Source organism: Mercurialis annua, linkage group LG5 (assembly GCF_937616625.2).
Source record: "Mercurialis annua linkage group LG5, ddMerAnnu1.2, whole genome shotgun sequence".
Taxonomy (NCBI): domain Eukaryota; kingdom Viridiplantae; phylum Streptophyta; class Magnoliopsida; order Malpighiales; family Euphorbiaceae; genus Mercurialis; species Mercurialis annua.
Window position 1 is genome coordinate 52,219,154 of NC_065574.1, and position 22,658 is coordinate 52,241,811.

Sequence of the window (22,658 nt, forward strand, 5' to 3'; positions counted from 1 at the left end):
AGGCGGAACGGCGAAGGCGGAACGGCGAAAGCGAAGGAGTAGAAATCGTGAATTTTTTTTTCACAACTCAAAAGAATTTACTGTTATATAAGCAATAACGGTTGAGATAATGATGAAGTAGAGATGAAAATGAGAGAAGCAAGAGGAGTCGTGCAGTAATGAAGATAACGCACAGCAAAATCATGGAGAAGAGAAGCGAAAATGGCGGAGAACAATGAAGAAACCGCAAATTGAGAAGGAAAATAAGAAAACGGTAAAAAAGAAAGAAATCCAAAAAAAAAGGTTAGGTTTCATAAAATTGATGGTGTGAAAAGTAAAGATATGGATTGGGCCGTATAAAAGTAAAGTTTAGCCCAAATCCTGTATTTTATATAAAAAGCCCTATATAAAAAGCCCAAAAAAAAACCCTATTTTTTATAAGAAGCCCAATAAAGAGAGGTAGACTTCGAAAGAAGATCAATTGAAGAAGCCCACTATATAGCAATGATGAGCTAAATATAAGTGGGCCTTAAAACAAATTTAGGATCCGCAACTAAGATTCACCCGATTCGTAATCAATTGATACAAAGCTGCAATCTTTTTAACAACAAAACAAAAAACAAAAATTTTCTTTTTAACAGTTTAGATTTTGGTCGCCAAAAACTTGACAGAGAATCAACAAATGATTACCTACACATTCATGTACAATTTCAATATACAAAGTGGAGTTCTTGATCCTCTTTGGGTGTGTCTTGCTCTGCCAAAAGTGAGTTTCTTTTCCCTTCATTTTTTCTTTGAATTTCATGTACATTGTTCTTAGCTATACTGGTTGATCATGTAGGGTTGAGTGTGTACAAATGATGTCTGCTGTCACTGTTAATTCATCATTAACTTTGCCTCGTTTGTATACAACTTCAAGGTACTTACTTTTTAGAATATAATTGTGTATATCTATGTATTTTTATGGTAGTTAAACATAGTTTAAGTTAGTAAATTGTTGCAGGCAGAGGATAGTTAGAATGTCTGCAATTGACACCGGAAACCCCGGTTCGTTGTTTCAGTCGATGACAATAAAGCCGCCTTCACATCCCACGTATGATTTGAAGGGCGTCGTTAAGCTAGCTCTTGCTGAAGATGCTGGTGATCGAGGTTCGTAAGTTCTTTTTTCTCCATCTTAGGGACGTGTATTTATCGGTTGAGTCTCGATTTATTTATGGCTGAATTGCAGGAGATGTGACTTGTATGGCTACTGTTCCATTTGATATGGAAGTGGAAGCTCATTTCTTGGCGAAAGAGGACGGCATTATTGCTGGCATTGCACTTGCAGAGATGATATTTCATGAGGTTGATGCCTCGCTGATGGTATGAACCTGAAACTTCTGTGTAAATTTCTATTATCTGTGTGGTTTGCTTGCTTGGCTGTTCGTGATGCCTATTTTACTTTAGGTGGAATGGTCACGAAAAGATGGAGACTATGTTCATAAAGGATTACAGTTCGGAAAAGTCTCAGGTAATCTAAAGAGGAAACATCACAGTTATCTGATGAATTTTCTCGAGTGTCCTCATCACACTTCTTATTTTATTGTTTGCAGGACGGGCACACAATATTGTTGTAGCTGAAAGGGTAGTACTAAATTTCATGCAAAGGATGAGTGGAATAGCAACTCTAACTAAGGTTTCCTTCTGTTTTAGTCGAATTCTGACATAAAATGAAGAATTACTTCATAGCCCCATTGCATATTGTCAAAATTCAATGCGCATTTAAACACATAATGAAGAATGTGCATCTCGAAACTGTTTTGGCTCTGTCTCCATGTATGATCATAGCCTGGAAATCTCAAAGGAATAGGATAGTATTTGTAACTTCCAAAAACAAGAATGCACTCCAGGAATGAGTCATGTTGCAACTAAAGTTCTCAACTCGTGTTGTCATTACTGGTCGAAATTATACTTCATAGTTTTGTGAAAATTGAAGAAAAAAATACTGTTCAATGTTTACCTACATTAGTGTTTTGCTCCTGGTTCATACATTGTATTTTGCTGTTGAAACAACACTAGCAAAATTACTTTTACAACTCTTTTTGAAATGAAATTCATTATGAATTGCAAGGTTTTCCATGTGCAGTTGATCAATTGAATACACTGAAGAGCTAGCAAATGGACCAATATGTTTATTCAAGTCATGATGCTTATTTGACGTTCATGCTTCCTGCAGGCAATGGCAGATGCTGCACATCCAGCATGTATCCTAGAGACTCGAAAAACAGCTCCAGGTCTCCGTTTAGTGGATAAGTGGGCGGTGTGGCTATCTTTCATATGTTTGCTCCATTTTGATGAGTACTTTACCTGAGTTTTTGGTTGACTTTTAGCATTTTGATGTTATAGGTGCTGATTGGGGGAGGGAGAAATCACAGGATGGGTTTATTTGATATGGTTATGATAAAAGATAATCATATATCTATAGCAGGGGGTATTATAAATGCCATCAGACTTGTCGATCAGTATCTAGAGCAAAAGAACACACAAATGGAGGTCGAGGTAGTCTTTCAAAATTCAAGTCTTCTTACAAATTCTGATATACTCATGTTCGAAATTGATTTTCTGGGTTCATCTAACTTTAAACAATTTCGTTATCTATCTCAAGCTTTATTTTCTTGGGTTGCATAAGAGATAAATTTGACAAAATCTGTACTTCCGATTTAATTTTTTGTTCACCCAAGGTTGAGACAAGAACCCTTGAGGAAGTAAATGAGGTGTTACATTATATATCACAAAGAAAGACTTCCGTAACCAGGATAATGTTGGACAATATGGTTATACCACTACCAAATGGGGATGTTGATGTTTCAATGCTTAAACATGCTGTGGAATTAATCAATGGAAGATTCGAGACTGAGGTAGCTACTTTTATCAATTTACTTAATTAGATAGTTTGGATGTTTGCATATAAATGGACCACTAAGTATGAGTTATATCTAACTACGTGGCGTAATAAATTGTGCGCTTTGAGTTAAATTCAAGAAAATTAATGCATCATGTGAGACATCCACACACATTTACATAGGACATTTGTGTGTAAGCTGCAAAAGAACTCACCTTCGGTATGAAATTAGTAAATCATTTCGTGGTCGTCTGCTTTTTTTGTCAAGTGACTTACATGCGGTTATTATTCGAGCAAAGAATCATTGCAGTCTCTGAATTTGTATGTCAATGTTAATTAACTCGCACTTAACAATTTTAATCAGTTAGGGACAAAAATCTCTATTTTTTGGTCAATTAACCCCAAATTATACAAAGTGAACGCATTCATGGGCCGCGATGTTCTAATTTGGGGATTAAACGACCTTAGACAGTATTATTCCTAATTGATAGAATATGCCAAGTGTGAGTTAATTGACCAAGACGCGTAAGTTCAGGGGCCTCAATAACCCTCTGTTCATTAGAAACGCATCTTTCAAGCATAGTTTGAAAAAATCACTAGCTAAATGTTGATGTATTAGTTTTTCAAGTTGAGTTTATTTGCTCTCCTTTTCTAAAGCTTGCTATCGATCTATACGTTTCATGGTACAGGCATCAGGCAATGTTACGCTTGAAACAGTACACAGAATTGGACAGACCGGTGTCACCTACATTTCTAGGTAACTTAACCTCTTAATAATAATAGTATCTCTTGTCTGTGCATTTCATATATATCTGTACAAATATGCGTATACGAGTTTAAGATGTTACCTGCAGATATGCACTTCTATTGTCATCAGATCATTGAGCTACTTGAACTCAAATGCTAAATTCTTGTATTTAATTTGCAGTGGTGCATTGACACATTCTGTAAAAGCACTCGACATCTCTCTCAAAATCGACACGGAGTTGGCTCTTCTAGTTGGGAGGCGCACGAAACGAGCATGAAGATGGTTTCTTTCATGTAGGTACTCTCTAACACCCCTCAACTTTGTTTCGCCTTTTATCCATGCGGAAAAGGAAGATACTGTGTATGTGTCTCAGTATTTTCTGGTTATGTAATATTTATATTTACATTTAGGCTCATGTATATGCAAATTGTTTAATGTGATGTTACTGAAATGCATTATTATGTATGTCAGTGTATGGGATTTTCTTCCAATAGGCTTTTTTTTTTTCATACTTTATCATCAAAAATGCAAGAGAATGTTGGTGAATTTTTATAAAAAAAGAGATGATCAACGATAGCTAAGGTATGCAAAAACAGAATTAAACCAAATAATCCGACCGAATAGACAAATTTGGTTGGGAAATATATATAAAAATTGATTTTTGATTTTGGAAGGAAAGAAAATGATTTCACTTTTGGTATAAAAATCAACCAACTATTTGTTCGGTTTGGATTGAAATATTTTAAAACCTTAAAAATTCGATCTAATTCGGTTAAAAAATAAATTTCGATTCTATTCAATTTGAATTGAGTGCACTCCTCTAGTTAGGGGTGGATAAATGATCGGTTTAACCAAATTAATCAGTTTAAGCACTCCATTTCAGTTATGGTTAGTTTGATTTGGTCAATAAATTATTTGATTTGGTTACAATTATGAGTCTTGAAATTTTGGTTAACCAATTTACGCGATTGATTCGATATGTTCAGCTTTACAGTTCTAATTGGCCTAATTCCATTGAATCGGTTTTTGTTAAAAATGATAATTCGATCCGTTCGATTAAAAACATATAATAATTCAAATATATCACATGATTTTATTTTTATTATTATTATTATGGAATGTCAATAGAGTTATGGGCGTATATAAATATACATATCTAAAATCTCATTGGCTATATAATCTCAAAATATAATAAAAAAGAAACTCAATTATAGCAAAATTTGTCCATATTAGTCCAATGGCGTTCTCCATGAAAAAGGCATATTCTTGAATTGTTATAAAACAGGTGATCTATAAGTTGGTACGCACATGTCAAACGTGACCTATTGTATCACTGTCCTTTCAATAACATCAAAAATTCAGCTACTTTCATACCCTCTATCACCAACAATTAAACTAATTTTTATCATTATAAATATTTTTTTCTGGGACAAGTATCATTATAAAATATTGGGTAAACGGGAAACCATTGAAATTTAATCATCAATAAAAAAATACAAATAAAGGGAGGAAATTATTGAAGGTAAAGTAGGGGAAGTTTGTGTGGAGTCACATCATCTATGATTTTAAAATAAAAAAAATAATCATCATGTGGCTTAATAATGTTGAATTTATGTGAAAATTGGCCATTTTGCTAAATTTTTATGTCAATTATTAGAGAGGAAGTGATTAATGTTTAGAATCGACATTGTTGAGAGATCTTAAAATGAGCACAATTTATTTGTTTTTAATTAATTTATCGATAATTTTTTATTCTGCTCTAAATAACTTGTTTTGATATAGATATCATCCGATTACTAGAGTCTCATTTTGTTAGATGTTAGTTACGGATTAATAACTATATTTTTAAAATTGTATTTATCATACATTATTTTATAAAATATACTTAATCATTAAAATAAATAATAAATAATAAATAAAAAATAAAAAATTATATGAAAAAGATATAGTAGTGATTTTTTTAACAAAGAAAATACGAAAATAAACAACTTTTTTAAATGGAAAATGGGGAGTAAGTAACTCTTATCAATATAGTGTCAGTCTAACTCTTACTTCACTCCACTCCACTAAACACAGAAATCCAAATAGGTTCAGTTTTTTTTAGCACTACAGGTTAGACATGGAAAATCTTGATCTCAAAATTTAACTTTATATTGATCAAATTGATAAAATATTCAAATCTAATGAAATCGAAGTCAATAAGAACTCAAAATGATCCAATTCACAATGCTCAATCTATCATTCTTGAAGGAAAAATTATATCATCAATAGTTATTTCAAATATGTTATTTTAGACTTTAGTATCTAAATTTTAATTTCTTTAAATTTAACATAAGCGTCTCAAAATCAAAATATTGGGCCAGTGTGATATAATCTAAGTGATTAAAACTCTCCAATGCATTCTTGAAATGTCGGTTTCAAATTTCAGTAGAGTCAGTTGTTTAAAGCCTGTTTAAAATATGAAAAATCTGACTACCAATTATTAACTGCTAACTTACCTTTGATAAAAAGAAAATCAAAAGATTATCCAGCAATAAATTGAGAAGGCATAATTTGTTAAAATAAAAATATGAGTACTACTACCACTGTAGTCTAATTAGTGGTACTTCCCAATAAAATAATATCCAGATTTATCACATGATGATGATGATGATGTTAAAGATAATAATTAAATTTAATATTCATATATTTTCGGTAGGCGCCCATACTTTTGTCCCCATGTGCCTCTATTCTGCACCATAATTATACCTCTTTAAATACCACTCAAAATCACTGCAAATCACAACAATTCAACCATAAATTTCTTAATCCAACAAAACAAACCAACAAAACAAACCAAAAAAAATCTCTCTGTAATTTCTCCAATTAGCAATGACAATCAAACCACCATCTCACCCCACTTATGATTTGAAGGGCATCATCAAGCTAGCTCTTGATGAAGATGCTGGAGACAGAGGTTAAATTTCTCTGTTTTTTTAAGTTTTTTTGGTGTTCATTGATTGAATATTTACTGATTTTAATCTAATGATGATTTTGCAGGAGATATAACTTGTGCAGCTACTATTCCACCTGCTATGGAAGTTGAAGCTTATTTCTTGGCTAAAGCTAATGGTATTATTGCTGGGATTCAATTGGCTGACATGATTTTTAGTCAGGTTGACCCTTCTCTAAAGGTGAGATTTTTATGTGTTTGCATTTTTGAATTTTTTGTTATAATTAAGGGCTATGTAGCACGGACACAGACACGGACACGGGGATGCTTGTATACGGACACGGCGAAATCGTGTTATTTTAAGGTTTTTTTCTGTAAAAAATGAAGTTTTGTGTCCGAACTTCAAGTGACTGTTATTTTAAGGTTTTTAGTGTAAAAAATGAAAGTCTTCGTATCATCGTGTCCGAAACGTCAAGTGCCTGAAACATTTATGAAACATCAAGTGCCCAAAACGTTTTCGAAATAGGACACGTTGATTAAATGAAGTGTTTGTGTTACCTAGGTTTGCGTGATTTTTGATTTTGATTTACATTGTGAATCAGGTGGAGTGGACTGTGAAGGATGGAGATTCTGTGCATAAAGGAATGCAATTTGGGAAAGTTTCTGGTAAATTGAATGAAGAATGAAATTTCTAGCTTGTGATGATAATATTTGATTGAAGTGGTGAATCGAAGAGTAATTTATCGTTTATGTGCAGGAAAAGCGCATAGTATTGTTGTAGCTGAGAGAGTTGCATTGAACTTTATGCAGAGGATGAGTGGAATAGCAACACTAACTAAGGTTTCATTCCTTTATTTTCTTGAATTTTTTTGGAATCTAACTCAAAGATAAGTTTATGAAATGTGATCTAACTATGTACTTGTTCGTGTTTTTTGCAGCAAATGGCAGATGATGCGTACCCGGCTTCCATTCTAGAGACTCGGAAAACAGCTCCGGGTCTACGTTTGGTCGATAAGTGGGCGGTATGTGTCTCTTCCCGCTTGTGCTATAAAGCAGTATTCTATGTTACACGAAAAATTTGTGCGAGTCTTACATTTCAGGGTTTCATTTCCATTTCCATAAACATTTCCAAAATTCCGAAATTGTAAAAAAAGTACCTATTTATGTAAAAGATGTGGTTTCGACGTTTTTTCTTTCATCATTGCAAGTACATTGTTCTAAGTTTTTGATTGGGTGTCTTGTGTTGTAGGTGCTAATTGGTGGAGGCAAAAACCATAGGATGGGTTTATTTGATATGGTAATGGTAAAAGATAACCATATATCAATAGCAGGAGGCATAGCAAATGCCATCAAATCTGTTGATGACCATTTGGAGAAGAACAACCTTAAAATGGAAGTTGAGGTATAAAATCTTTTGAAATTTAACTGATTAGTTCATAATTTACTTTAAATTTCTGAAATGGTTGTGTAATTTTTTTCCTGTTATGCTAAAGATCGAGACGAGGACACTTGAGGAAGTAAAGGAGGTATTAAGCTACACATCACAGAGAAAAACATCAGTGACCAGGATAATGTTGGATAATATGGTTGTACCACTCCCTAATGGAGACATTGATGTTTCTATGCTTAAGAGTGCTGTCGAATTGATCAATGGAAGATTTGAGACTGAGGTATTGTTTATGTTTATGTTTTCTTGATTTTTCAGTTGCTAAATCTTGTTTCTTGAGGCATCTTGTTGTTACATTGAGCTATGTAGTACGAAAAACGAAAACGCCAAAACAAGGAACAATAGAAATCGAAAACGCTGAAACTATATATCACTTCTATAAGAATAGATGATAAACAGATAGTTTTGTAATTTGATAAGCATTTTTGAAAACGGAATCATGAAAGGGAAGGTTCAAAAACTTTCAGTGCAATGTAAATATAGAATTTCGTAGTTTCATAAGGTTTTGATAGCAGAAATAAAACACTAAAATAGAGGGTTTAAAAAGTTTTTGTGCAACATGGATGTCGAGTGTGTGTATTAATTGTGATATATTGAATAATGGTGACAGGCATCAGGCAATGTTACACTTGAAACGGTGCGCAGCATTGGACAGACTGGGGTAACCTACATTTCCAGGTAACCTTGCAATCTAATTATATGATACAATTGCATCCTCAGATTAGTATTCATGTGGTGATGTAAAATTATTGAGCTGCTGATATTGAAATCGGTTAAATTTGCTGCGCAGTGGTGCATTGACACATTCTGTGAAAGCACTGGACATTTCCCTCAAAATCGACACCGAGTTGGCTCTTGAAGTCGGAAGACGTACAAACCGAGCTTAACGTTTTCTCTTTTTTCCTTTGATGTATGCAATTAATGCAGAATAAAAACAGAATAAGCAGAGTGTTTTGTCATTTTTTTGCGTTATTTAGCTAAATCATATAATGTATTTGTAATTTGAAGGATCAAAAACTGTTGGTCTGCTTAATGATAATGAGCTTATTCTGCTTCTAGTTTGTTGTTGCTCAGTATGTTATTTATTTAGGCATAGACTTGGACCTCACTCTTTATATGGAAATTCAAATCTGATCTGGAATTGTTTTAAGTATAATTTTGATTATCAGTTGCTGTTTTTAAACTAATTTTAATTGATCCGGGCCAATTTTTCCAGAATAAAAATAAAAATTCAAACTCGTCCAAAAGAAATATAGATCAATCTACACAAAAATTACTTAATTTAAAAGATAAAACACTTTAAGCCCAAAGATATCATTTCACCTGAATTTTTGTTTATCATTTCACTTTTTTCCTAAAAAAAATACATTGTAGATAAATCATACACCTTAAAGATACATCTCGTAAGTGAAAATTTTCATATATAAAATGAAAACATATAGGTATTAATTTTATTTTTTTAGCATAAATTTTAGTATTTTACCAACGAGCTATAACTCAAATGGTATAAACGCTAGGCAGCTAACTGCTAGGCCGCGAGTTCAAATCCTCCCACAAGCGCTCCCCTCTCTAATTATTAAAGGAAAAGTTTTAATATATTTACAGGTTTCGGTCATTTTTATAATTTTCCAAAATTGAATTTAGTATCCAATATCAATTGAAGCTCGACGGGCCTGAAAGGATATCCAACCCATTGAACTGGCCTTTTTAGGCATAGTGTACTTGAATAGGCATCTTTCAGAACTGTTGACAACCCAATTGTGCGGGGCGTTACTCTACAAGGTCCGGGAAAAATGTCGGCCTTTTGTAAGGTATCACTGGAAAATTTGTAGTAATTTCAAGATTTACAATTGTAGCTTCTGCTTATAAGTTAACTTGTTCATGGTATGGAAACCCTCCTGGTCCGTCCAGGCCTGTTCGCCTTAAACCGGACATAGAAGTGTTTGTTTGTTCTAAATGCGGCCCGAGTTTGAAAAAAAATATGTTATTTTATGGACGGACTCTAACTTCTATTATTATATAATTTTTTAGTTGAGTCCGAAAATTTGGTCTGAACACGTATATTTAAAGTGAAAAGACCGGATTTGAATTATAAGTATGAAACTTAAATCGGATTCAGACCGAATATAAACTTGCATAGAAACTCGAACCGCATTTAGAATAAACAATCACTTCTAGGCTTGGTTCAAGGCAAACGGGCCTGGACAGACAAGCAGGGTCTTCAGGCCCATGAACAAGTTCACTTTTTTTTAGGTTTTTTTAAAAAGGGTACAACATGAAGACTTTTCAAAAGGTCACCCATTTTGATACTGCTCTCGTCCAAGTATGTTTAATTTTATATTCTTTTTTCCAATTTAAATCTACCATCATATTACATTAAGCCTTAAAAAAAACATCTTATTAAAAAAATATTTTTAGTTGATTTGTTGAATTCTGACGAAAGGAGAAGGAATTCGACCTGAAATTTTAAAATTAAATTATAATATTAGAATATTCCTACCATTTTAGATAATTTAATTTTTTTATTACTATAATTGAAATAAGATAGAATCGAATATGAAATTCTCATACCGATTTATATCTTTTTACTATTATAAAATGTATGTAAACTTAGATGATTTAAACTTTTATTTCTTTATTACGACGAGAGAATGCAAAATCAAATGTAAAACTCTCGGATCAAATTACAGTATTCCAACTATTAAATTATAAAAGTGGAGATTATATTTTATTATTATAATAATAATAAAAGAGGATAATTGAATCTGAAACTCTCAGTTTGAATTATGTCACACTGCATCATAAATCGAATCTAAAACACTTAAGTTGAATTGCAATATTCATAATGATTTGGGAAAATGTACAATGGGTAAGAGCATCCACAATGCAATGCTAAATTGGCATGCTAATGCTATAATTTAATATTGAGACATAAAATTCAACTTCAATGCAATCCTATACTACATACTAAACTTAGCATATGCTATATTGCATGTTAAATTTAGCACTCATTATAGCATATGCTAAAATTGAACAACCAATCAAAATTCATTTTTAAGTATGGTTCTACTATTATTTTCTTTGCGTTATTTTTTATTTATTTTTATTTTAAATTTTATGCTCTTTTTTTTTATTTTAAATTTTATGCTCTTTTTTTTTATTTTTTACGATCTTGATTGATTATATTTTTTAATTATAGACCGTACGTCAACATATTAAAATATTTTATTTTTAATGTATTGATTCACATAACAATTCTATTTAAAATAATTCATTACTATTAGTTTACTATTGGTTTTCTACTATTTTACTATCGGTTTACTTTGAGGTAGAATTTTTATCAAACCTTGTGCTCATTATTAACCTGAAACTATGACGTGATAATCAAGAAGTCAAAATTCAGAATTGTCACAACGTATTGCTAATTAAAACGTATAAATCTAGGACTTCAATTTCATTACTCCGCTAAAGCATCAGCTTCGACAAGTATTGTTTTAGAATCTTATGATGCAGCGTGACATAATTCTTCTACTTGGAGAAGGATATGGATGTGGCGGCCTTGATTTTTGTCTCCCGATGTTGTGACTCATCACCGATAACTGATCCTCTCTGACAAAAGGCTGCTTTGTCGATCGGTAGAGTTAAGAGATAAATGAAAAATGAAAGATGGAAGGTGAGAAACATGTGTATTGTTCGGCATTTGTAAAAACGTATAAATGTAAAATAAAAAGCACAAAAATGAAAGATGGAAGATGAGAAACATGTGTGTTGCTTGGCATTTGTAAAAACATATAAATGTAAAATAAAAGCACAAAAATGAAAGAAAAAAGTTTAACTTTTAAACACGCTGAAATTAATACCATAATTTTACACACAAAAAAAAGACTTGCAGCGTATTCTTGAAAATAATTTGCTACTAAAACTTTTAAACAACAACCCACTAATTTCTAACAGATTATACAACTCAAAAATGGGCTACTTATTTAATGACAATTACCAACCAATACCAAATAGTTCTACCCAATTAACTAAAAAAGTATTAAATGTTAAATACCCCACTATAGTTAAAAAAATCCCCCACATTTATATGGTCTCACAAATAGTTTTTCTTGTGAAACACCAAAAATGGAAATAGTTGATAGGAGTCTCTTTAATAAGGAAGGTAGATAAAAAGTAAAAGCACAAAGACAGGCCACATCTACCACCGACCCCCTCCCTCTAAATTTAGCAATTTATCAATTCAATTCCTTAACTAAGCAATTTCAAAATTGCCTGCCAATTTTCAACATTAAACTGGATTCATGTGTATTTTTATGGTCAGTTTTTATCATCTTTATAGTAAGAATAAAGAAAAGAATCAATCATCCACAAAATCAAAATATTTTGTTTTAATTCTAATCAAAGTTTTTAAAATTTATTATTTTAGGTTAATTTAAAATTTGTACAGCGATTTTAGTCAATATAGTTTTAAATAAGACAATTAAATTATTTTAAATTTTAACAAAAAATGATATTTATCTTTTTTAAATACAATTAAATTCTACTTTTTCTAAATGTTCTATCTTACAAATTAGGAGTGTTTTTAACTTTTAAAATTGAGTAATGCTATATAACCCAATACTTTTAATCCATATTTTTGTACCGCCTGACGTGGCAGTCAAAGAGTGGATTAATTAAATTCTGTTTGTTGAGATATAGTACATTTTTGGGTGGGGATTCGACGAATGAAATTTTGCCAAGTAAGGTGGATTAAAAGAGTTGCTACAAAATGTTGGGTTATAAAGTATTTTCCTTTAAAATTTATCCATGCCTATAATTGTATTGGACATATTCTTAAATAAGGATCCAAGATCTAGGTCTTAGAGTTTTTGGTGGTATTATTACATGGCTCAGGGAAAAAGTCAACTGGTAAAACAGAGTTCTTTTATAGCTAATTAATGATACGTTTGCTGTAGGGAAAAACATAGTTCTTTTATAGCTAATTCATAATATTTATTGTACTTGAAAAATTATTTTAATTTATAATATTATTATTTTCAAAATATTAAAAGAATATTTATTTTTATTTTTTTAAATTATCCCTAATAATAAATATTTTAGCAAGACTATAAAAGTCAAACATAAAAATAATATTATTAACATGGACAATTTAATTAATAAAAATATATACAAATTACGATATATTTTTTGCTTTCTTAATCCATGTAAAATGACCAAATGCGACAACTATTATAGACTGTAGGGAGTATGACTTAAAAAAATGTTTGATTAATTTGTGGTCTAATGGCTTAAAAAATTTTGATCTTTTAGCCTCTTTTCAATTCTACTTTAACGTTGAAAACTGATCCATTTTATCCTATTTCGCATTTTTTCGTTTCACTTGTACCCAATTTTTTATTTTTTTGATAATTTTTTTACTTAAATGATAAAATTATTCAATCAACTAACTAAGTCAAAAAATAAAATTAAATTCATTTTCATTAAAAAAAACTACAAACAAGTCCTTTATTTTTGAGAAACTAACTAAAAAACATAATTAAATTAAAACTAATTTAAATTCTTATTTAGTTTAACTAATTTTAAAAAAATTAATTCAACACTCTCATTCCCTAGCGCCGGTCTCGGCTCAATAATTTGGGTCGTGACACTTTTAAACAACCGTCCAATCTCTCTGAGCGTGGATCGGGTCTGCTGATAAGGTAAACCCGCGAGTTCAAGATATTCGACTCGGTAATATCAACATCATTTTCAGAATCGTTGTCCATGTGAGGTAACACCATAGAGATTGATCGTTATCACGAGACCGATTTGGTTACGGTTGGGGTTGTTTTGTTCTTTGTTGTGGCTGGATTCTTGAGTTTTGTTGGGATCATTATGGAGGTTGGTGGTAGATTGTCGTGAATATATAGATAGAATCAATGTTCAACCTGCACTCTAGGTGTTTAAAGAAATGTTTATGAGAATTGTAATATTTTTAGGTGTTTGGTAACTAATGGTTACCATTGGATAACTTTATATAAAAAAAAAATTTGCATGTATTATTAATAATATCGTTAGTTAACTGGTTGTCTTCGTCGGAGGTGGCGGACCTGTTGTGATGAAATTTATTTTTTTTACATTTTTTTGGTTTGTACGATTCGATGACAATCTTTATTTTTTACACTTATTTATCTGTAATGATGTTGTGTTTGGTTAACCAATGATTTTGATTTTAAAAAATACGATTTAGGTTTTTTTTTACGGTTGCTCTTGCGGTGGTGAAGGCGGAGGGATTTGTAATAGAATTTTCAACTAGTTTAATAGAAAGCGAGATTTGAATTTGTAATAGTTTTGTTGTTGGTTAACCAAAAATGTACTAATGTTACACCAATAACCTTATTTTTTAGTATATTGTTAGTTGTCGGTGGATAAATCATGGGTACACTTGTAATAAATAAATCGGTGGTAAACCATTCTCGTATTATTTTCTTCTTTTGGCTGCTGGCGCGAGTTAGAATCTCTTCAAAATTTTCTTTAGCCAACAGAGGCATAATTGATTGGGATAATATAGGTTGTTCTTTGTATTCAATGGATGAGATTAATCTTCATATTATTAAGCATTGTCAATTTGCTTCGAATATTTGGAACAAACTTCTGTGAATGTGTAACATTATTTCAATCATGCCTAATTCATTGCTCGAGTTTTTTCTCTTTTGGGATTCACTCTCCGATAAGAGACATCATGTTTTATGGAGGACATTTTGGTTTTATTGTATCTGGAATTTGTGGGAGGCGAGATATAGAAGAGTTTTCAATGATGAATATATCAATGTGGATTCTTTGGTTTTCATGTCGGTTTGCAAGGAGGTAGAATTCTACAAAGACACAAACCAAGGATTTGCTTATACCGAGAACGATTTTTTTTGCAATTTATTATTTTTTTTGTAAATGTGATTGACTTTGTTTGCCTTTCCTAAGGTTTTTGTCAATCATGGTTTTGTGATTGTGCTAATAAACCCATCATTTATAGAATTTTTTTTTTGTTAAAAATACAAAATAAATATGAATTTTATTGTCTATAATTTTTATATTAAAAAAAATTATAAGTTTAAAAATTCTCATTATATGCATATCAATTTTATTATATTATATCTAAAATTTTGTCATAACAACATATGATAAAGATATTTAAAAAGAACCAAATATTTAATATTTTTAATTTGGACTCCGCTTTTGAATTTGTAAGCCTTTTGTGTTTAAGCTCTTTTTACTAATGGTCATAATTTTTTGATGGAATGTGTGCTCCGTCCGACGGTCGTGACCTATAAAATTGGATAGATAACTGATCGAATGGTGGAGGTCTGGTTGGATCTCTGATACTTAAATCAGTTTTGCATTAAAAAGACAAATAGAAAGTATTCGAATTTGTGTGTATAGCCAATACCTCAACTTTTTTTATAGTAGTGAGATCTGACTTGATAGAATCCTATAAGGAAAGTGATTCATTTCGGAAGTAAAGTCAAAGTAGAAAACATATCCCTATTTTATGGCGTGATATTCGATCAAGTCCAATTTAGGGAGGAGTTCTAAATAGAAATAGCTTTCTGTTATAGTCCTTATTACTATTTAGGAGACTATTTTTGATATATCTAGAGATCTTACCTTCTATTTTCTCTCTGTGATTGTAACATTGTAGTTGACTTTGGATTTGGTCTCTTAGCGAGATTTATATTTTAGAATTCAGTCTTTTAAATATTGTTGATTCCTTGAGGATTACATCCATATCTGCTCGGGAGAAATCCATATGATATTCTCAGTCGGACGAATCTCTTAGAATTCGGCTGTGCTGATATGTATCGCTAGGGTAGGCTTCATTGGCGAACCCCCATAGAATTCGGTTCACTATTGTGAGTGATCATGATAAAACGTGTTCTAATAAATTTTTAATTTTTTTTGACACAAAAAAATTCCTCCATTAATTTTAGAGGAAATTTTATAGAATACCTTTTTAAAAAACTTAATGTCACCGATACTTGATTTTTTGACCCCTTTGTATGACTTACAATTTTTGTTTATCAAAATGATCTGTTTTAGTTTTTAAATTTCAAAAATACATTTTTTTTTATTTTTTTTAAGTTTAACGTCTGTTTTTATCGATTTTTATTTTATATTGTATTTTGATAGTGTTGTTTAAGGTGTACTTATGGTTTATCTATGGTGTGTTTTTATGGATTTGTAGTGTAATAAAAATACCATAAAACACCATAAAAATATAAATTAATTCGTTATGTACGAAATCGGTAGCAAAAACATCACAAAGATATAAATCAGTTCATTGTGTAGGAAATCAGTAGTATAAAAATAAGAAAGCAATTATATAAATAAAACAACAATGATATTAATAAGAGAAAAATTGTATTAACAAGAGAACAATATATCTATAATAATATGTTTACATAAAACATAAAAAAATCTAAACAGTTAAAAAAAAATCTAAAAGACAACATCGGGGATAAGAGCAAAAGAAAGACGACGTCCAGAATACCAACGGAAGAAAGACGACGTCGAGAAATCAGCAAAAAAACAACGTCGAGAAAACTTGCGGAAGAGAAACGACATCGAGGATACCCACAGAAGAAAGACGACGTCGAGAAAACCATTGGAAAAAATGGCGTCGAGGAAACTAGCAAAAGAAACATTGCGTCGAGAAAACCACCGGAAAAAACGACGAGAAAACCACCTAAAAAACATTGATTTTTTGTGCTTGTAGATCGAAAAAGAGACAACGACAATAACTCTAATGTCATAGATACCATAGATTAAAAACAATAGTATATTTTAAGTTAAAGAGAGGAAGAGAGAGGTTTGGAAGTGATGGACATCGAATCATATCATAAGTACTATGGGGTCGAATCGTAAGAGATCATCCTCAGACGATGTCAGACTCTCGCTCAAAGGATTAAACCCGATAACGCTAACAACCGAATCCAGGAGATTCGCCTTAATTAGAATAATACTTCAATCCGCAAAGATAAGTCTGAATCCCCTGAAGAATCACAAAGCCCGTCGACCTAGGGATCAATTAAACGACCAGATCCACGAAAATCGTTCCTATTTGGATACAAACTCCAACTTAGAAAAATGAGACTATTTAGGAAGATATTTCTAAAGAGGACTCTCATCCGAATAAGGAACTACATTCCTAATCAGGGTCAAGTTCTACTAAATAGGATTCACTTTTGGGTTAATTCCATATAAAATCACCACCTTTACATGTTTTTTCATTTTAATCACGTCCTTTAAAAAATGTCAAATAAAATCACAGCCTTTCATTTTTTTGCAAATCTATCACGAATGTGAAAATTCGGTGTATGTTTGTTAACTCGGCAACAGGAATCAACAAGAGAATAGTAAGAACAATGTATTTTGTGTGTTAATAGGGTATTACTCAAATTTAAACATTTATTTGTGAGAAAAAAGACATCAAATTTTACTCATCGATAATAGGTTTGCAAAAAAATGAAAGGTGGTCATTTTATTTGACACTTTTTAAAGGACGTGTTTAAAATGAAAAAAACGTGTAAAGGTGGTAATTTTATATGGAATTAACTCTTCATTTTTCTATTCCAAGACTACAAGATATATATTCAACTATTATATAAAGAGTTTAAGATAATGCCTAAACAGATAACTATATTCATATACTAAAAATGAAAGTAAAAGTGACGATTGTGGAATGAGAATAAAACTCTAATTTTTTTTATTAGAGATAGACCTACTCTAAAATTAGTTGTTATCGGAGATTAGCGAGAGTTAATATGCACTTTTTAAAATTAAAGCAGGTAAATCACGGCTTGAAGAGAATCGGGGGTTCGAATCCCCAACCTCATGCAAGTAGAAACTCTAATTAAGATACAAATAAAAAAAAATTCATAAAACAAAATGACAAAACTACTGTAACATAACTTATATATACCTGATTTCAAAAAATAGAACTTATATATTACCAAATTGTTTTAAACTAATTAAAACAGAGGTCTCATAAGAATTTATAAAATTGACCGACTTCACATTAACTTTATTAACAATTATGCATGAATATTTCTTTAATAATTTCACATAATTACAAATCTTCTATACGTAATTTGGTTTGATATAAATTTCACTTTCATTCTCACAAAGTGAATTCTTAAATGTTCCCTTCAAAACCTACAGTCCAACATTAATTAGATATAAATACTAAGTTTATCCGCTATTGGCTATGGGTACGTATTGACATGGATAAGCAATTTCATATAATCAAAGGCATAAATTGAAGAGTCATTATCAGGATTAATACTAAGGAGCAAAAATATTTTTGTTTTTTTTTTATTAAAAATATTTTTGTTGAAAGGAACATTTTATCTTTATTTTTAATGGAAAGTTGTTGTTGGGGCAATTTGATTATATACCTGAAATGAGAATTTTATTGCTATCAACCTCTTTCCCCATACTTGCCAAACTCTTGCCCCGTCTTAATTCTCAAATTAAAACACAACACACTAGACGTAACCCGTCGAGTCGAATTCAAATTATGTCGAGTTTAAGTTATATAAATTGAAACCCCAATTAGAAAATTAATTTACATTTTTTATTTCAAGTTCGAGTTGAAATGATATTTAAATTACTCGAGCTCGAGTGTAAGAGATATTTTGTCTATCTTAATTCGAATTTGAGCTCAATTCGAGTTTAAATAAAAACAATATTATTTTTATATTTGTGTGTACGCGCGCGCACTACAAAATATAAAATTTACCAATTAAAATAGTGTTTACCTAAATTTAGAGGTATAAAAAAATTAATTAATATAGTAAGAATTTTAAATTCTATTTATATTTATATTTATATATATATATATATATAATATTTACAATATTGATTCTTTTAATTACATCATATAGTGGGTATAATTTATAATGTTATAATTATTAAAATATCATTAATAATATAATTTAGCCAATTAAATATCAATAATAATACTTGGCCAATTAATTTTATAATAATATGTTACAATGTTATAAATTCTATAAATTTAAAAATGTTTGAAAAAAAGATTGTAACTAACATATTATTTTATAATAATATATTATAATGCATGAAAAATATTTTTAAACTTCATAATTTAATTCTCATGAAAATAATTAATTTAAAAATAAAAAAAAACATTAAAATAAATATAAAAAGATAATGGCATTAATCAAACCATAATTGATGTCATTTTAATATGATAGTAACTAAAGGCCTTATCAAGGAATTTTTTGCTTTAACTTGATAGAGATATTTACCAACTGATTGATGGAACAATTATCTTGAATGAAGGTGATTAGAAAAATAATCCAGTAAGATTATTAATATATCAGACCAAATTGTTGAAAATAATTAGAATTTTTATAATTTTCTGATAAAGGAATCATTACAGTAAAGACCATATCAAATGATAATTACCATTGAGATACATCCTGAAGTTACAAATCTTTTTTAGCTTAATGGGAAATTATTATTATCATTAATTACTTTTTTGTTTATCTCAAAGGCGGGTGATGACACAATAACATCATCTTTAAGCATTCCATGTTTGAAATTACTGCTCCATTAATTCGAACTGTACTGATACTTTTAAACAAAGTATTTTTTTTGGAGTTGGTCTATATTTAAGGCTTGAAATGAAAATCTCTGATTAAATAAGAGTTCTTACCGTTCCATTCCGATCCTCCGATAAATACAATTTTTATAAATCCGACTGTTTGCAGTTCAAACTTAACTAAACAGTCGGATTTATAAAAGGTGTCGCCATATATTTGTTTAAAAATATTACTTTCTAAATTGAACAGAATCAATATTTTAAAAAGTGATAAGGCGAGCCATGAATCACTCTTCATGATCATGTCTAACAGACGAGCCCTCCGAAGGAGATCCTATCTCACCGGAAAATGAAGTCTCCCTAATATTAAAAGTGTACTGTCGCCATATATAAGGTTCTCCATGTTCGACCTCACTTCGCCCAAAAGGCATATAAGGTAGGCGATGTGTACCATCATCCCCATTACGTGCGAATATCGGAAAACGTGGCTAAACACGTACGAGGAATCGTGGGGCTAAACCACAATTTGAGGAACAGTTCCAGCATCCTAAAGAGTTATAAATACCACATTATTGGTTTTCGAAAACGTGTTCATTTTCTAAGCCCTAAATACTTATCTGTTCATTATTTATCAATCAACTATTACTGATTTAAGTATTAGAGTGATTTTCGATTTTTAAACTTTTTATTTTCTATGCAGAAAGATTATGAAGAGGCGATTTAGAAATTTTCAACTTGTATCAAGAAGTACAATCTTTTAAGCCGAATTAATTAAGTTATAAAATTACATTTTTTTTATAATATTAAACCAAATCAAACTGATTTAATGGTTTGGTCAGATATTTTTGTTTCAATCGATTGTGCACACCCCTGCCTATATGTGTTATTTTCCTAGCATCAATCATGCATTCTACTGGGCTATTGTCTAATGACATATACGACTTCAATTAAGCACTATAAGAGATGTATGCCATCTTCTATTGTAATTTTAGCATTGTATTATATGCCAAAAAATATTAGGGTTAATTACATATAAAATCACCACCTTTACACGAAATTGTAAAAATAACACGACATTTGAAACGTGGCAATTCAGGGCACCACCTTTCATTTCTTTTCAAAAACAACATAAACACATTTTTAGTGGCGTTTTTGCTGACGTGTCATGACACGTGGCACTTCTATTGGGTGTCCAAATCAGCAAAATGTTATCTGAAAACGTGCTCATGTTGTTTTTGAAAAGAAATGAAAGGTGATGCCCTGAATTGACACGTTTTAAAGGTCGTGTTATTTTTGAGAATTCGTGTAAAGGTGGTGATTTTATATATAATTAACCCAAAATATTACTACATTATAGGAAGAATATATCTCAGATTTTAACTTTAATATGTGAAGTCTAAACGATTCCACCTTTTATTTTTAAAATTAATAAACTAAGAACATGTTTGATTAACAGATCGAGAATTAAAACAATTAAAACAATTAATTAAAAATAAAATTATTGGCAGAATGTTATTGACTATTGAATTTCAGTTTAAAACCACAACTGGATCAAACAAACTCTGTAGAATATGATAACAACCAGTGTTATAAATATTATAATTAGTATTAAATTATGTGGTTATCTATATGAACTTTGTTGCATAGCTAAAAATGAACTTAAAACAAAATAGCAAATGTGTAATTTCTAAAGAATATGTTTTTCTTTAAATGTGTAAAGGAAATATAAAAGAGATTTTTAGACAAATACCCTCAAAATGGCAAAATAATCTCATCAGTACCCTTTGACTAAAAACTATTGAAATATACCGTTTGACTAAAATTTATTGCAAAAATAAAATTTTTGTTTTGAAAAATACGATTCCTCCTGGCTAAGTTAACTGAATAGAGACTATTGCCCAGCCACCATCTCGTGCGGCAGAAGCATCTCGCAGTCACCTACCTCCTCGTCTTCATCTATCTCATCAAACTCCTTATGTTTCCTGCTCCTCATCGCCATCGCCATCATTGGCACATTCACAGGCGCCGACTGGAGATGGTTATGAAACTTACAGGTAAACGACGACAATTTGATCATTCTTGCAGCTAAAGCTCGAGAAAAATGGCCTCTTCGCTGTGGATCTCAGACTTTGTTCTTATTTCTGATTAATTATTTTACTTTTGCGCACTGCTTATTTTTACTTTTGGATCTATTTAATTGACGATATTTGTTTGATTATTTGGGTGTATAATGGTAAACTTGGGTCTGTGACGCAGAATGCTAATGGATGAGTATTTCATTTAATTTCTCTTTATTAATGGGTTGAATTTTAGTTTTCTTAGTTTAGTTTTCTGAGTTTAATGTGAAGGGTGTTTAGTAACGAACAAGGGTTTGATGGCCTTTTGTATAATCTGGTGGTAGTGGTTATGTCAAGGTAACTCCTTTTTTTTCAATTTCAATTGTTCAAGAAACTTCATTTATTGTTTATTGTAAACTTCTAACACAGTTTGACACCAAAAGTCTCATTCTTTTTGTACACTTCTTAATTCTTACTACTTTCAATTTACTTAAGTTGTCATTTTCATAGTGTTGGTTATCTGTAAGTTAAATCTCTTGCTGTTTTTTTATCTGCCATAGCATCAAGACAACAAATTGGCATCAATATTTTAGTTTATTTTAACGTTGGACCAATTTTGATACTATATTGAATAACAGATTGACTTAAATTTCAGGAGATGCAAGGTACATTATGAAGCATATAGTTTCATCATTCTTAGAAGAACAAGTGAGAACTTTGTTACGTGAAGTTTATAGTTTCATTTTTCTCAGAAGTTAGTAACTAGAGGCATCTACTGTGTGTTTTGTGTGGAAGATTATGGGTACTTTAGTTTACATTTGGACTTGAAAGTAATGTAACTTTATTTTCTTCTGTGTGAAAGACTAAATTTTCCTTTTGCTCAATATAAAAAGTGTTAAATCCATGTACTTAGAGAAACATTTACCACTGGTTTACTATATGTGTATTTTGACAAAATAAATTATTGCGAGTTTCCTATCAGTTTTCTTTCGGTTTTCTAAAAAATAAGTTAACT

The 22,658-nt window shown here is 30.7% G+C and overlaps 2 protein-coding genes and 1 long non-coding RNA gene across 4 annotated transcripts; 2 read left to right on the forward strand and 1 right to left on the reverse strand.

Annotated features, from left to right (window-relative positions):
• The first annotated feature begins 570 nt into the window (after nucleotides 1–570).
• LOC126680814 (nicotinate-nucleotide pyrophosphorylase [carboxylating], chloroplastic-like) lies at nucleotides 571–4,099 on the forward strand. 2 transcript variants are annotated; one of them, XM_050376031.2, is made up of 11 exons: nucleotides 571–745; nucleotides 821–898; nucleotides 983–1,128; nucleotides 1,208–1,341; nucleotides 1,426–1,489; nucleotides 1,572–1,654; nucleotides 2,195–2,278; nucleotides 2,365–2,517; nucleotides 2,700–2,875; nucleotides 3,544–3,617; nucleotides 3,789–3,878. In XM_050376031.2, exons 2-11 carry the CDS (start codon nucleotides 837–839, stop codon nucleotides 3,797–3,799), a joined length of 987 nt encoding a protein of 328 aa, XP_050231988.1. In that variant the 5' UTR covers nucleotides 571–745; nucleotides 821–836; the 3' UTR covers nucleotides 3,800–3,878. The 2 variants fall into 2 exon arrangements, with proteins under 2 accessions (XP_050231988.1, XP_050231987.1); XM_050376030.1 differs by having other exon boundaries at nucleotides 573–745; nucleotides 2,700–2,876; nucleotides 3,550–3,617; nucleotides 3,789–4,099.
• LOC126680816 (uncharacterized) lies at nucleotides 1,906–3,796 on the reverse strand. Its single transcript, XR_007641288.2, has 2 exons — nucleotides 3,709–3,796; nucleotides 1,906–2,325 (listed from the first exon to the last, which is right to left on the reverse strand). It is a non-coding gene; the product is annotated as an uncharacterized LOC126680816 (long non-coding RNA).
• A 2,286-nt stretch (nucleotides 4,100–6,385) lies between the features above and the next one.
• On the forward strand, nucleotides 6,386–9,045 carry LOC126680815 (quinolinate phosphoribosyltransferase [decarboxylating] 1a). The gene is made up of 9 exons (XM_050376032.2): nucleotides 6,386–6,564; nucleotides 6,648–6,781; nucleotides 7,143–7,206; nucleotides 7,298–7,380; nucleotides 7,479–7,562; nucleotides 7,790–7,942; nucleotides 8,034–8,210; nucleotides 8,598–8,665; nucleotides 8,778–9,045. Exons 1-9 carry the CDS (start codon nucleotides 6,480–6,482, stop codon nucleotides 8,872–8,874), a joined length of 945 nt encoding a protein of 314 aa, XP_050231989.1. The 5' UTR covers nucleotides 6,386–6,479; the 3' UTR covers nucleotides 8,875–9,045.
• Nucleotides 9,046–22,658: the final 13,613 nt, after the last annotated feature.